This window comes from Poromitra crassiceps (assembly GCF_964638095.1).
Source record: "Poromitra crassiceps genome assembly, chromosome: 2".
Taxonomy (NCBI): domain Eukaryota; kingdom Metazoa; phylum Chordata; class Actinopteri; order Beryciformes; family Melamphaidae; genus Poromitra; species Poromitra crassiceps.
The window spans coordinates 75,639,534-75,652,428 of NC_139624.1; the positions used below are offsets into that span (position 1 = coordinate 75,639,534).

The following is a 12,895-nucleotide window of genomic DNA, read 5'->3' on the forward strand; positions in this document are numbered from 1 at the left end:
CTATCACTGCCTCACTTTATGTCTCTCCCACCTTTCTATCACTGCCTCACTTTATGTCTCTCCCACCTTTCTATCACTGCCTCACTTTATGTCTCTCCCACCTTTCTATCACTGCCTCACTTTATGTCTCTCCCACCTTTCTATCACTGCCTCACTTTATGTCTCTCCCACCTTTCTATCACTGCCTCACTTTATGTCTCTCCCACCTTTCTATCACTGCCTCACTTTATGTCTCTCCCACCTTTCTATCACTGCCTCACTTTATGTCTCTCCCACCTTTCTATCACTGCCTCACTTTATGTCTCTCCCACCTTTCTATCACTGCCTCACTTTATGTCTCTCCCACCTTTCTATCACTGCCTCACTTTATGTCTCTCCCACCTTTCTATCACTGCCTCACTTTATGTCTCTCCCACCTTTCTATCACTGCCTCACTTTATGTCTCTCCCACCTTTCTATCACTGCCTCACTGTATGTCTCTCCCACCTTTCTATCACTGCCTCACTTTATGTCTCTCCCACCTTTCTATCACTGCCTCACTTTATGTCTCTCCCACCTTTCTATCACTGCCTCACTGTATGTCTCTCCCACCTTTCTATCACTGCCTCACTTTATGTCTCTCCCACCTTTCTATCACTGCCTCACTGTATGTCTCTCCCACCTTTCTATCACTGCCTCACTTTATGTCTCTCCCACCTTTCTATCACTGCCTCACTTTATGTCTCTCCCACCTTTCTATCACTGCCTCACTTTATGTCTCTCCCACCTTTCTATCACTGCCTCACTTTATGTCTCTCCCACCTTTCTATCACTGCCTCACTTTATGTCTCTCCCACCTTTCTATCACTGCCTCACTTTATGTCTCTCCCACCTTTCTATCACTGCCTCACTTTATGTCTCTCCCACCTTTCTATCACTGCCTCACTTTATAGAGTCCTGCAGGGAGGAGCTCTTTTTGTAGGCCAACCCAGTAGTTAGCATCACGGTAACCTCGCGTCACCAGGCTCTTCTCAGAAAGAGCCTGGCCTCCGTTTACAAGGGGTTTTGTCACTCGGCCTGTTTCCGGCCTAGACCCCGCCTTAGACAGGAAGCAAGCAGCGCAAACAGAATAAGAAAATCAAACAGCAAAACAAAAGATGGACGTACCGAACGAGGTTTTTGAACAAGTTCTTGTAGAAACATTGCGGATTCACAATATCCCATATTTTAAGCCAATACAGAAGCTTTTTTTTTTATCAGGCTCTAGCTAACGTAACCGCGCTGCGTCAAGCTAACGGCAACAAAGAAGATTTTTTTTGGCGCACTTGTTTCCTGTTTCCTTGGTTTACGACCCCAATGCCAAAAGCGTGCCCAGACTAGCATCACGGTGGGTTCCCTCAACAAAAAATCTTTTTTGTTCCCATTGGCCTTTGGATTATTGCATCAAATAAGGTCAAGTTTATAATACTTAGAGGTTGTGTTCAGCAAGATAATGTGCACAAATCAACCCCACTTTTATGATTTTTGAAGCGTAAATGTGATCACCAAACAAAAACAAAAAAGCTACAGAAATAGAAGTGGTCTTCATTTGCGTTATCTTCCTGAACACAACCTCATAATCTTTTGTTAACCGCGGACCTTATTTCAGGCATCTAACCAAAAACCCATTCAAAAACCCCATTGACTTTGAGAGGGGGGAACCCATGCTAACTCATTTCATTGTTGTGTCTGTGTATCTCTATCTGTCTATATATCTACCCATCTGAATGTCTCCATGGGGATCAATACAATGAAAAGGCGGGGTGTGTGCGCTGCAGAATGGCCTAGTTGTTAGAGAGCGCGTCCTTGAGCTGCACCATTGAGGTTCAATCCCCAGCGTGGGCAAGCATCCTCCTCGCTGCTCAAGTGTCCTTGAGCAAGACACTGAATCCCTAGCTGACCCTGACCTCCGACCTCCCTGTTTTGTCTTTCCTTCCCAATTCTCTCTCTCTCTCAGTGGTGGGGATGTTGAAGTCTCTCCACCAGCTGCAGCAGGAGAACAGGAAGTTGGAGGAGCAGATCAAAACCCTGACCATGAAGAAAGAGAGACTGCAGCTCCTCAGTGCTCAGCTCTCAGTGCCTTTCACCCCTGCCACCGCCTCCTCAGGTACGCACGCACACGCGCGCGCACACACACACACACACACACACGCACATTGGTTTCAATCAATCGCAGTGGAATAAAGACTTTAGGTGAAGATATTTGCAGCTGGAATCAGAGATACAAAAGAACACAAATATGTATCGCTAACACAATACAGATTGGGCTTCACAGATAATGAACACATAAATGCACATGTACATGCACTCAAATACTTCCTAGAATGCTCTCTGCACATACACCCCGACACACACGTGAGCGTGCACCATGGACTTATTATAAGATGGACTGGGCATTGGTCCCGTTCAGTGAAGCCGCTGCATGTTAGATCGCCGCTCTGGTGGCTGAATCCAGTATTAGGTCACAAGGCCCGCCTCCCCATGTTAGTGGATGGGAAAATCACAACCGAAATAATCACAGTATACGTCAGATAAATTTTTTCCAAAGGTGGTTTGTATCATTTTAGATAGTCATTATCATGCTAATGCCTGTGCAAGTGGTTTTTTTGATCAGTTTGTTTTTAAGTAGTTATTTGACATATAAAAAGGGATAAAAATGGATGATTGACAGCTGTGGCAGCCAGTCTCAAGCCGTCATTGACTGGACAGGCTCTGCACATTATAGATCTATCGTCATAGACAAGACACACGGCTTCATGTTATCTAACGCTCCCTGGAAGTCGGGTGGCTCATGGGTTGGCTGTGCTGGCTACCAGACATCAATGGACCCCAATAAAAAGAACATTGTTTTGAGGAATGAAAACAAATGTTTTGTGCGCGAGGAATACGTTGGTTGGGGACTGAAGTAAGTTCAGAAAATATGTGTTTTATGAGTTACTCCAGCTACGTTATAGGTACACAATGGTTTTAACATGCAGGCTAGCATTAGCGTTAGCTGCTTGTGCTAGTCGGCTGTTTTTCATATTACTATAACTTAACAACCGATAACGATAGCTGGAATAACACAATAATAGACACATATTTTCAGAACTGACCAGGTTGTCCAACTCACAGGAAATGTGTTTTATAACGTTAACTCCCGTCCCGGGTATATGGATGAGGCCTAGTAGTACACAAGCACCGTTAGCTCATCGCTAACGGGTTAGCATTACATACAAACAGACGTTTTATTTTTTGTAGGCTATTAAAGCAACAAACGTTTTTATATGCATATCTGGGGGAAATGCTTTGACTGTGGGGATGTTTGTTCTTCACAAGCTCCTCTCTTAGTAACGATATACCAGGCAATAGACCAGGCAGCCTGGCTCACGCACTCACTGGGCTAACGTTAGGTTGGGCTGCCCACACACTGTACCGGGGGGGTACAACAACGTAGCCTCACGGTTAGATTTGTTAAACCAACATTTGCGCCAAAAGAAATGTAATCATAAAGTTAATCAAAATGCCACGAAAACATTAGGCTAGCTTAGTCAACACAGCAATCCCCCCAGTGAGGCTGAGGGTGAGTGAGGCTGAGGGTGAGTGAGGCCTGCCTCCACTTCCGGCCCGCGCTGAGAGCACTCAGCAGTCAGCAGCAGCCCGGAGGTCTGAAATCTCCGACAACCAAAATCAGATTTTCGTACAGGCGTCTGACAACTGATCTCATAGTGGGACTCTTCCTGGTTACTTTTGGCGAGACAAAAAATATTACAACTTAAATTGTCATATTTACAGAGCTAGACTGTATATAAATACACAACGCACTGTGCGCATTCTAGAAACAGCAGCTCTACATAAGAAAGTTCAGAGGGGCGTGGAGCTCTCAGAGGTTCTCAATCAAGGGCGCTACTGCGCAGACTCTGGTTCACTGATCTGGCCGGATTTTGGCTTCAATAAAACATACAGGGAAGAGATAGGAACGCTCTCTCCATTCATATATCTCAGTGGCGTGCACCCACCCACACGCACACACACACACACAATCAAAATTGGTGTTGATCTGTGTTGCAGATGTGAAGGGAGCCCATTTGGGAGGCAGTGACTCCTCCTTACCCATGGCAGCTCAGGTAAGGACAAACACCTATCACATGGTAGAGTCACATTATAAACCCTGTAGCACCACATCGTCCATACAGTACAACACAGCATGATACAGTACAGTACAATATAACTCAAATTAGTTTGGGTGAAGTCAAACAAGCATCAAATTGTAAAGATCACTTGTATTGGTTCATGGTATTATAATAAACTAGCAATCTCGGCTCACCCACTGCGCGGGCTTGCGGCCTCCCCCGCTGCGCGGGCTTGCAGCCTCCCCCGCTGCACGGGCTTGCAGCCTCCCCCACCCTGCAGCTTGCCCACTGCGCAAATTATATAAAAGGGATCAAATGGGCAGTTTGTTTCAAGTGGGCACTGTTTCCATTTTTGTCCCTCATCAGTGATGTCATCAGTGACATCATTATTGACGAAAACAGAGTCTTTATCTCTCCCTTTCTGTTCTCCCATCCTCTCTCCCTCTCTCTCTCTCTCGCTCTCTCTCAGGACAGTGTGTCGTGTGGCGGCCGTAGCAGCAGCAGCTCCACCTCCTCTCTCTCCACGCCTCCCTCCGTCTCCCAGAGCCCCCCCCAGCCGCAACTCAATGGGGTGGGGTGTGTGGGGGTGCCCCCCGCGGGCCTGGGCGGGATGGCCGGTCTGATGGGGGCCCTGGGCGCGGGGGGCATCGTGGGCGCTCTGAACGGGGTGATCCAGACACCCACGGGCATGGTCAGCCCTCACACACACCCCTCAATGGCAGCTACCGCCGTCACTCTGCCCGTCAACAACAGGTATCTGTCTGACTGACTGATGGCTGTTTGATCCCTCTGAAAACTGTTGGGGGTGTGGCTTTGTCAGGAATGTGATTTTTCAGGTTTCTCCCGCCGCACACCGTCACTCAACAGAGTGATGCCACCATGTATTTTACAAGTTGTTTCACACGTTCTCTGCTCAGGTGGCTTTTAGATGTTTTTCTCCCCAGCAAATGCTACTTTAATGGAAACCAGTCTGTTTACTGTTCGCTCAAGAGCAGCGTTTACAAACTAGGAAGGAATCACATTTTTAGGCCATTCCGAAAGTCATGGAATTTGCACCGGGGCCGAGACAGGAACCCCGGTCTTTAGATGTTTGTTGTTATTTGAAGATAGTTTCATTCTCTTCTTCCAGTTTTCCCTGAAGTTTGAACTCTTGCAGCACACATTTGAACACCAAGATCAAATCTATAGAGTATATATATTTTTTTTTATCTTTTGTTTGTTTTGTAAAGACTAAGTTTGAATAATTTCCAAAGGTCTGTTTCTTGGATTGGAGGCCTCAGAATGTGTGTTTCCATAGCCATATATTGTTTACTCTTTGGTCAGAATGTGTGTTCCCATAGCCATATATTGTTTACTCTTTGGTCAGAATGTGTGTTCCCATAGCCATATATTGTTTACTCTTTGGTCAGAATGTGTGTTCCCATAGCCATATATTGTTTACTCTTTGGTCAGAATGTGTGTTCCCATAGCCATATATTGTTTACTCTTTGGTCAGAATGTGTGTTCCCATAGCCATATATTGTTTACTCTTTGGTCAGAATGTGTGTTCCCGTAGCCTTATATTGTTTACTCTTTGATGAGAATGTGTGTTCCCATAGCCATATATTGTTTACTCTTTGGTCAGAATGTGTGTTCCCCTAGCCTTATATTGTTTACTCTTTGATGAGAATGTGTGTTCCCATAGCCTTATATTGTTTACTCTTTGGTCACAATGTGTGTTCCCATAGCCTTATGTTGTTTACTCTTTGAAACTCGTCATGCCCACTGTCGCTCCGCCAAATCCAAACGAAAGTGAACTGCAAACACCCAAATCTGTCCAAATGTCAGGGCACATCCTGCTCTGTCACCCCGTCTTGCTCCATCAGTTGTTAGAATGTGAACTTAACTTATTTGGCCCTTTCCTTTCCCCCCCTCCTTTTGCTTACGTGTTGGATTGTAGCAACTCAGCACCTGCTAAGAACAGGTGAGGGATCCTGAATCTCCATTCCCTTCAAATCACAGACGTCTTTTGAAGAAGGGCTTTTGTCATTCTCTTTTGGTAGCCCACATCCCATCTGTGTGTCAATTTATATCACCTCATCAACGTTGCATCAACATTCTTCATGTCTTGGAAATGGACATACTTGGGGTTGTTTGAAAGAAGGAATGCAGCTCATTTTGCAGAGTGTAGTTCTGTGATGATCTCTGTACAGTCGGACCTCTCACTCTTTGAAACGGGGTTCAGTAGGAATAGTCAGCTGTCAATACTTCAGTGTCAATCTGTAATTCATCGTCGTCAGCCCATGTTGTGTTGCTTGCATTTGGCTGTTGTCATTATAAAGCTGTGAACGGGGAAAGGGTTGGCAGTGTGTGTTGTGCTTGTCTGACTGTGTGTGTTGTCTCCTCAGCGCTGCGCGGCTCGGCCTGTTGTCAGAGCAGCAGAGAGTCCTCATGCAACAGCATCAACAACTGCAACAGCTCTCACCGGTACGACACACACACACACACACACACACACACAGTGTTCCCACGGGTCCTTGAAATCCTTGAAAGTTTGTGAATTTCGATGGAGAAAAAAATCAGGGCCTTGAGAAAGTTTTTGAAAATAGACATAAATAGACATGAGTCATTGAAAGTGCTTGAATTTATATAAATTATATTGTGCAGGAATAGAAGTTGAAGTTCTTTTGATATATATATTTTTTAACTTACCGTTAGTAAGCAGGCTACATTCCACTGTCTGCATGTGTGTCTACCGCTGTCTGTGCATCCTTGTTTCACACGCCACCTGCCGCAAGGAAGTTATCTCAAACTATGCCGTGTTTGGTCCTTGAATATGAGGGAATTGGAACACACCTTGAAAATTCCTTGAATTTGATGTTTAAGAAGGATGTGGGAACCTTGCGTGACACACATTAGAGTTGGGCCGGATTACAAAATTTCACACTGGTTCGATATCCCAAAAATCACACCGAAACGGTATACCTAAGTTTACTGCTACTGTAGGTGTGGCACTTGACTCAGCAGCCGGGCAGCCACACCGATAGCCCATGAATGAAAGCGACTCCAGTGGTATGGCAACTCCCCAGCTGCACATAGTCAGGTAACTAAGTGGCCATTCACACCATACGCCGAAGCAATGCTCAACGTAAGCTCAACCTACGCTGAACCCACAAGTTTAATTTAGGCGTCCTTGTTAACAGGCAAAGCCGTTCACACCAGCCACGCGCCTGTCACACTCACGGCATGCTCAAGGCATCAATGGGAGTTGTGGGCCTGGTTCAAGGCGTGTCGAGCAAAGGCACTGAGGAAAAGAGAAGACTTCTTGTGTGACCAGTTAAGCGTCAGTTCAGCTTGAGCCTCAAGCTTCAGTTCTGCGTATGTTAAGCGCCAGGTGTGAACAAAGGCTAAGGATCTCTAAAAACGCCACAATGTTAGGCCTTGGCCACACTGATCCGTCAGAACATGGACAGAACGGATAGATGGATAGATTTATGTCCGTTGCATGTACAAGTAACCTACATGTACAGCAGGTGGCGGTAAGCACCTTGAAGGTGTCAGCGACCCGCCTATAAACTGAGAGAAGAAGAAAGCTGGCGTCAGCTAGCTGTTAGCTCTGTGCGCTACGTTACTTATGTGGCAATAAAATACCACTGAATGACCAGATTAGATGGTGAAATCAGACGGTGACACTGACTATCACGTTATACAACAGCGGGATGGTTTACACAGCATTAATTATAGCCTCCTTCACCGCCTCGGCCGCCATCTTCTTTGAAAAGTTGAAACAAATCTCAGAACGCCTCCTCTCGAGACCTCGACTCTGATTGGCTAAACGGACAGTGAATATCCGACCATCCGATACGTCCATCCAGAAAAAGTTCATCCCTCTTCAACTTTCTGTCCATCAAAACGTATGCAAGTTTTCTGGATACGTACGCTTCTGAGTGCTCCACGGACAATCGGACAGCTGTCATTGAAAATGAATGGAAGTGAACAGAGAAATGAACGCACACGGACAGACACCACGGATCAGTGTGGCCACGGCCTTACGCCACGTTCACACACACGCCTAGAGCGACGCTTAAAGCAACGCTTAAAATTTAGGCGTCCTTGTTAACAGACGAGAGCGTTCACACATACCGCTGCCACGCTGTGCTGAAGCCACGCTCGCGCTGTGCCTACGCTGCGCTGCATTTATCGTTTAGGCGTCTGTTCTATTTTTCAGCTCTAGGCGCGCTGAACTGTCAAGCTGGCTGTTGTTTCTGGTGGACTTGGGCCATATTTTCTACCGAGTTTGCCCAAAAGGGAGGGTGGAGCGCGAATTAACGAGTGCATAGTAGGAGAGCTGTCCTTCATGTGTTCCTCTATTAAGGTCTTTTCTGTCAGATGTATATATACCCCCCCTGTCTCAATGCATGTATCACTCATGGTGTTGATGACTCATAGTCACATGATTACCCGAGGGAAAATAACAATTACAGCGGGCCAAGAAATAGACAGACATCCTCACTTGCACATTACAATAAAAAAGAGGACTCACCCATGCTATAAATCAGATCTGAAAAGTGTAAAAAAAACGCTGCTCATGTGTTCAGCGTAGCGCAGAGCGTGGCGTCCTGTGTGAACGAAAATAGGCGCCAGGCGTGCATGAAGCAATGCCTATATGCGTAGGCGTAGGCATAGGCGTAGGCATAGGCGTAGGCGTGTGTGTGAACCGGCCGTTAGTGTAACATGTATGGACAAGCATGGACAAGTTACGCTGCTTTCAAAAGTGAAATCCGTGTTTAAATCCGTTGCACGGTTGCGGAGGAAATTGCGTTTTCCCGTGAGCTAATTGTCACAGCTAGTTGCCTTTGGCGCTTGTGCGCATCCCCAGTTATGGATAATATACTATTTTTAGTGCTTTTTGGAAATACATTTTTCAGGAACACGTGGAAGTGTGTTTATTTAATCTTGCTTGCCACAGTTCATGGCAGTTCACAAACTTGTATTGGGCACAACCACACATCGCTGCTTAAACGCCCCCGACTGCTGAACAGAGCTCAGCTGAGCTGCAGACGTTATGACAAATGTCTGTTCAGTCGGTTTGCATAAAATCAACCTGGTTTAAGCTCGTAGACCGGACCGCTAAACCAGAAATCGACCCAACCCACAGGCAGCTTTCTGTCCTTACATCCATCAACAGTATCACACACATACAATAACGCAGAGTTACTATTTACTATTTATCTTTGGACAACAGCCTAAATCATCAAGCTGTGTCTGGGTAGTGTAGAGGTAAAAGCACTTGCCTACAACCGCGGAGACCCGGGTTCAATTCCCAGCATCGGTACTTCCAACTTGGTCAGATGTTCCTACAGACACAATTGGCCGTGTCTGTGGGTGGGAAGCCGGTGGGGTTCGTCCTCCTCTGGTCAGTATGGGCACCTGTTCAGGGGGGAGGGGAACTCCCACGCGCTACGTCCTGCTGGGGAAAATTCCTCACTGTCAGGTGAAAAGAAGCGACTGGCGACTGCACATCGGAGGAAGCAAGACAGTGCTAATCTATGGCTCTCCCCATATCAGCAGAGGGGGTGGAGCCACGACAGTGAGGAAGTACAATTGGGGAGAAAATTTGAGATTTTTGTTTTACTTTTCTCCTCCTTCATCCCCTCTTCCTTCTCTTCCTCCCATAATTCCATCTTTCCCTCCCTCTCTCTCACTTCCCCCCCTCTCTCCAGGAGCAGCAGCAGATGTTGCTGTACGTGATGCAGCAGCAGGAGTTGCAGCAGAGTCTGCAGTCGGCCCAGATGCCCTCCATGTCTCTGTCATCCGCTCAGCTGCCCATCAGCAGCACCTTGGGCCAAGGCCAGGGGGCCATCACTGCCAACCCCTTCCTGGCACTGCAGCACACGCAGCACCCCCACCCTGACACACACGCCCCGGGGGCGCAGAAACCGCGCCTGGCCGAGAAGGCCGTGGGTGTTGCGGGGCAGGAGAAGACATGACAGCAGAGGCTTTTTTCTCTCTCTCTAAACTGATATGGCACGTTTTCGGGACGGACGGCCCGTCGGACAACTCTCCTGTGAAGGGATGAGAACACAGACACCAATATCAGCCACCTGTGTCCCCGTTAGGACGTTCACTCCGGGCCATGCTAACACTATGGTGAGTGGGGGAGCGATAGGAAACTATATGAAATAAGATGATGTTGCTGGTTTTTGCTATATGACCTCTAGGTTCAGAAATTAAAAAGAATAGACGCTTTTTCTTTTTTTGACAGATTTTTTTTTTTTTTACTATTTCGGGTGAACGATGACATTCATCCGCTGTGCAGTGATTCTCACAGTCTCACATCATCAACCATGTTCACTTACTATGGAAACAGGGAAAGAAGTCCCTGCTAGTTCCAACAGTAGCAATTATTATTTTTATCCCGTATTGTGTACATTTTACCGACCTACACAAAATTGCCAGATTTACCTCATTTCTCATTTAAGATTAATTACTGTTTAGCTGTGTAGCTGCGCCACATTCTGATTTTCTCACTTTAGAGATGATGCTAGTCACCTACCATAGCTCAAAATGGTGCATGCTAAAGAGTTGGCATGGAGCACCAGAGCAAATGATCTACTATGGGGAAGTGGGAACACATGGTTGATTATAGTGTCTCTTTTCTCATCTCTTAACAGATGAACCGGCCAATCTCCCCAAAACTTCTCAAAGTATTCCTTTAATGTATTTTCCCTCTCATCATTCGACGTCTTGCTCCCCTGTCTCCTTTTCGCTCCGTTCCCACGTTGCATTCTCATTTTCTCCCTGCCATACCTGTCTGTCTCTTCCTTTCTCTTCACCTCACTGTCTCTCATTGCTTCCCCACACACATATCACTCTCTCTGTCTGGTCTCTGCTACTTCACTCTCTCAGGGGCCTCAGCTAACCAGAGTCGTGCACTCGGCACACAAGCTAGCTCACACAGAACTACAACCGTTAATAGAGAATAAATAAATAAAAACTACAATCCCCTACCACAGGACTCAACAGTAGCAGATGTATGTTTGACATCTGTTTCACTGCGGTCTCAAGGGGAATAATAGGCGAGAGGCTTGTGAAAATATCCCTGCGTGCTATTACTGTTACCTCTCCCTGTGTCTCTTTCACTCTGTTTGTAGATCCATTACTCAGTGAGCCAAGCCTCGTATGGTCACCGCAGAAGCCTTGCTTTTACTGTCTCGTTTCTGGGCCAGATACAGGGGGCTCAGTCAGTGTCTCGTCTCTGGGCCAGATACAGGGGGCTCAGTCAGTGTCTCGTCTCTGGGCCAGATACAGGGGGCTCAGTCAGTGAAGTGAAATGTCAAAAAGAAAGAAAGGTTCAATTGAATGTTCAGAGGGATGCTTTGTTCCATACGGCACAGGATGTCATAGACAATTTGCAGAAATGGAGTCTTAAATTTCGTTTTTGACTTTCAAGGTCTAAAAATGTTGGTCGTCTGCGCGAAAGGTGTTGGTCATCTGCGTGGAAGCCGTGGGTCGTCTGCGTAAGCCGTTGGTCGTCTGTGCAGAAGACGTTGGTCGTCTGTGCAGAAGACGTTGGTCGTCTGTGCAGAAGACGTTGGTCGTCTGTACAGAAGCCGTTGGTCGTCTGTGCAGAAGACGTTGGTCGTCTGTGCAGAAGGCGTTGGTCGTCTGTACAGAAGACGTTGGTCGTCTGTGCAGAAGACGTTGGTCGTCTGTACAGAAGGCGTTGGTCGTCTGTACAGAAGGCGTTGGTCGTCTGTACAGAAGACGTTGGTCGTCTGTGCAGAAGACGTTGGTCGTCTGTGCAGAAGACGTTGGTCGTCTGTACAGAAGGCGTTGGTCGTCTGTACAGAAGACGTTGGTCGTCTGTGCAGAAGGCGTTGGTCGTCTGTGCAGAAGACGTTGGTCGTCTGTGCAGAAGGCGTTGGTCGTCTGTGCAGAAGACGTTGGTCGTCTGTACAGAAGACGTTGGTCGTCTGTGCAGAAGACGTTGGTCGTCTGTACAGAAGACGTTGGTCGTCTGTACAGAAGACGTTGGTCGTCTGTACAGAAGACGTTGGTCGTCTGTACAGAAGCCGTTGGTCGTCTGTACAGAAGCCGTTGGTCGTCTGTGCAGAAGACGTTGGTCGTCTGTGCGGAAGCTGTTGCATTGCATCTTCTTGATTGAGCCCCCTGCTGCACCTACCTCTCACGCAGGACCAGCCTATCAGGACCTAAAGGGCCGGCAGCAGCGGCCAATAAAAATCTACAACAGTCAGGACTGGCCAATCAGGGTCCAAACCCAAGTGCCTGAGGCCAAGGGGGGAATGTGGGATTTTCTTTCCTTTTTCCCTGTGTCCCTGTCAGTCAGCCCTTTCTCATAACGCTACTGTTAATTAAGCTACGTTGCTAAGGCAACAGATCACAGAACACTTAGAGGTGTTAATAAAAAAAGAAATAGTCGTTGGTGTGAAAAAACAGGAAATTTTATTCTGCTGCATTCTCTAATATCAAAGCCAACTTTGCATTGTGCTCTTTATTTATTTGGAGTTTTGTTTGTGTAATGGGCATGAGATCATATATTTTAAAAGCCCGCTGGTGTTGCAATTTAACATTGTTTTATACTACTACTGTATAAAGTTTTTGTTTGTTTTTCTTCCCATACAGTTGAATCTTGCTGTAAACCCTTTTGATGACTTAAAGTTTATGTATTTGAAAACTAGAAACTACTTGAGTTGGTTGATGGGGTGGTGTGGCTGTAAATAGCTGTTTGTTTGTAGAGGGGGTGGGTAGGGTGTTCAGTGGCA

General features: G+C 46.6%; 1 protein-coding gene across 2 annotated transcripts in view; it reads left to right on the forward strand.

Annotated features, from left to right (window-relative positions):
- Window positions 1–11,770, forward strand: part of mllt10 (MLLT10 histone lysine methyltransferase DOT1L cofactor) — a 124,862-nt gene extending 113,092 nt beyond the window's left edge. Inside the window, exons 15-19 of one of the 2 annotated variants that reach the window (XM_083658225.1) lie at window positions 1,976–2,125; window positions 4,069–4,124; window positions 4,600–4,883; window positions 6,518–6,596; window positions 9,833–11,770. In XM_083658225.1, the coding sequence (XP_083514351.1) occupies window positions 1,976–2,125; window positions 4,069–4,124; window positions 4,600–4,883; window positions 6,518–6,596; window positions 9,833–10,099 (836 nt within the window). In that variant the 3' untranslated portion in view covers window positions 10,100–11,770. The remainder of the gene's footprint in view (window positions 1–1,975; window positions 2,126–4,068; window positions 4,125–4,599; window positions 4,884–6,517; window positions 6,597–9,832) is intronic. The other variant, XM_083658226.1, reaches the window with a different exon arrangement.
- Window positions 11,771–12,895: the final 1,125 nt, after the last annotated feature.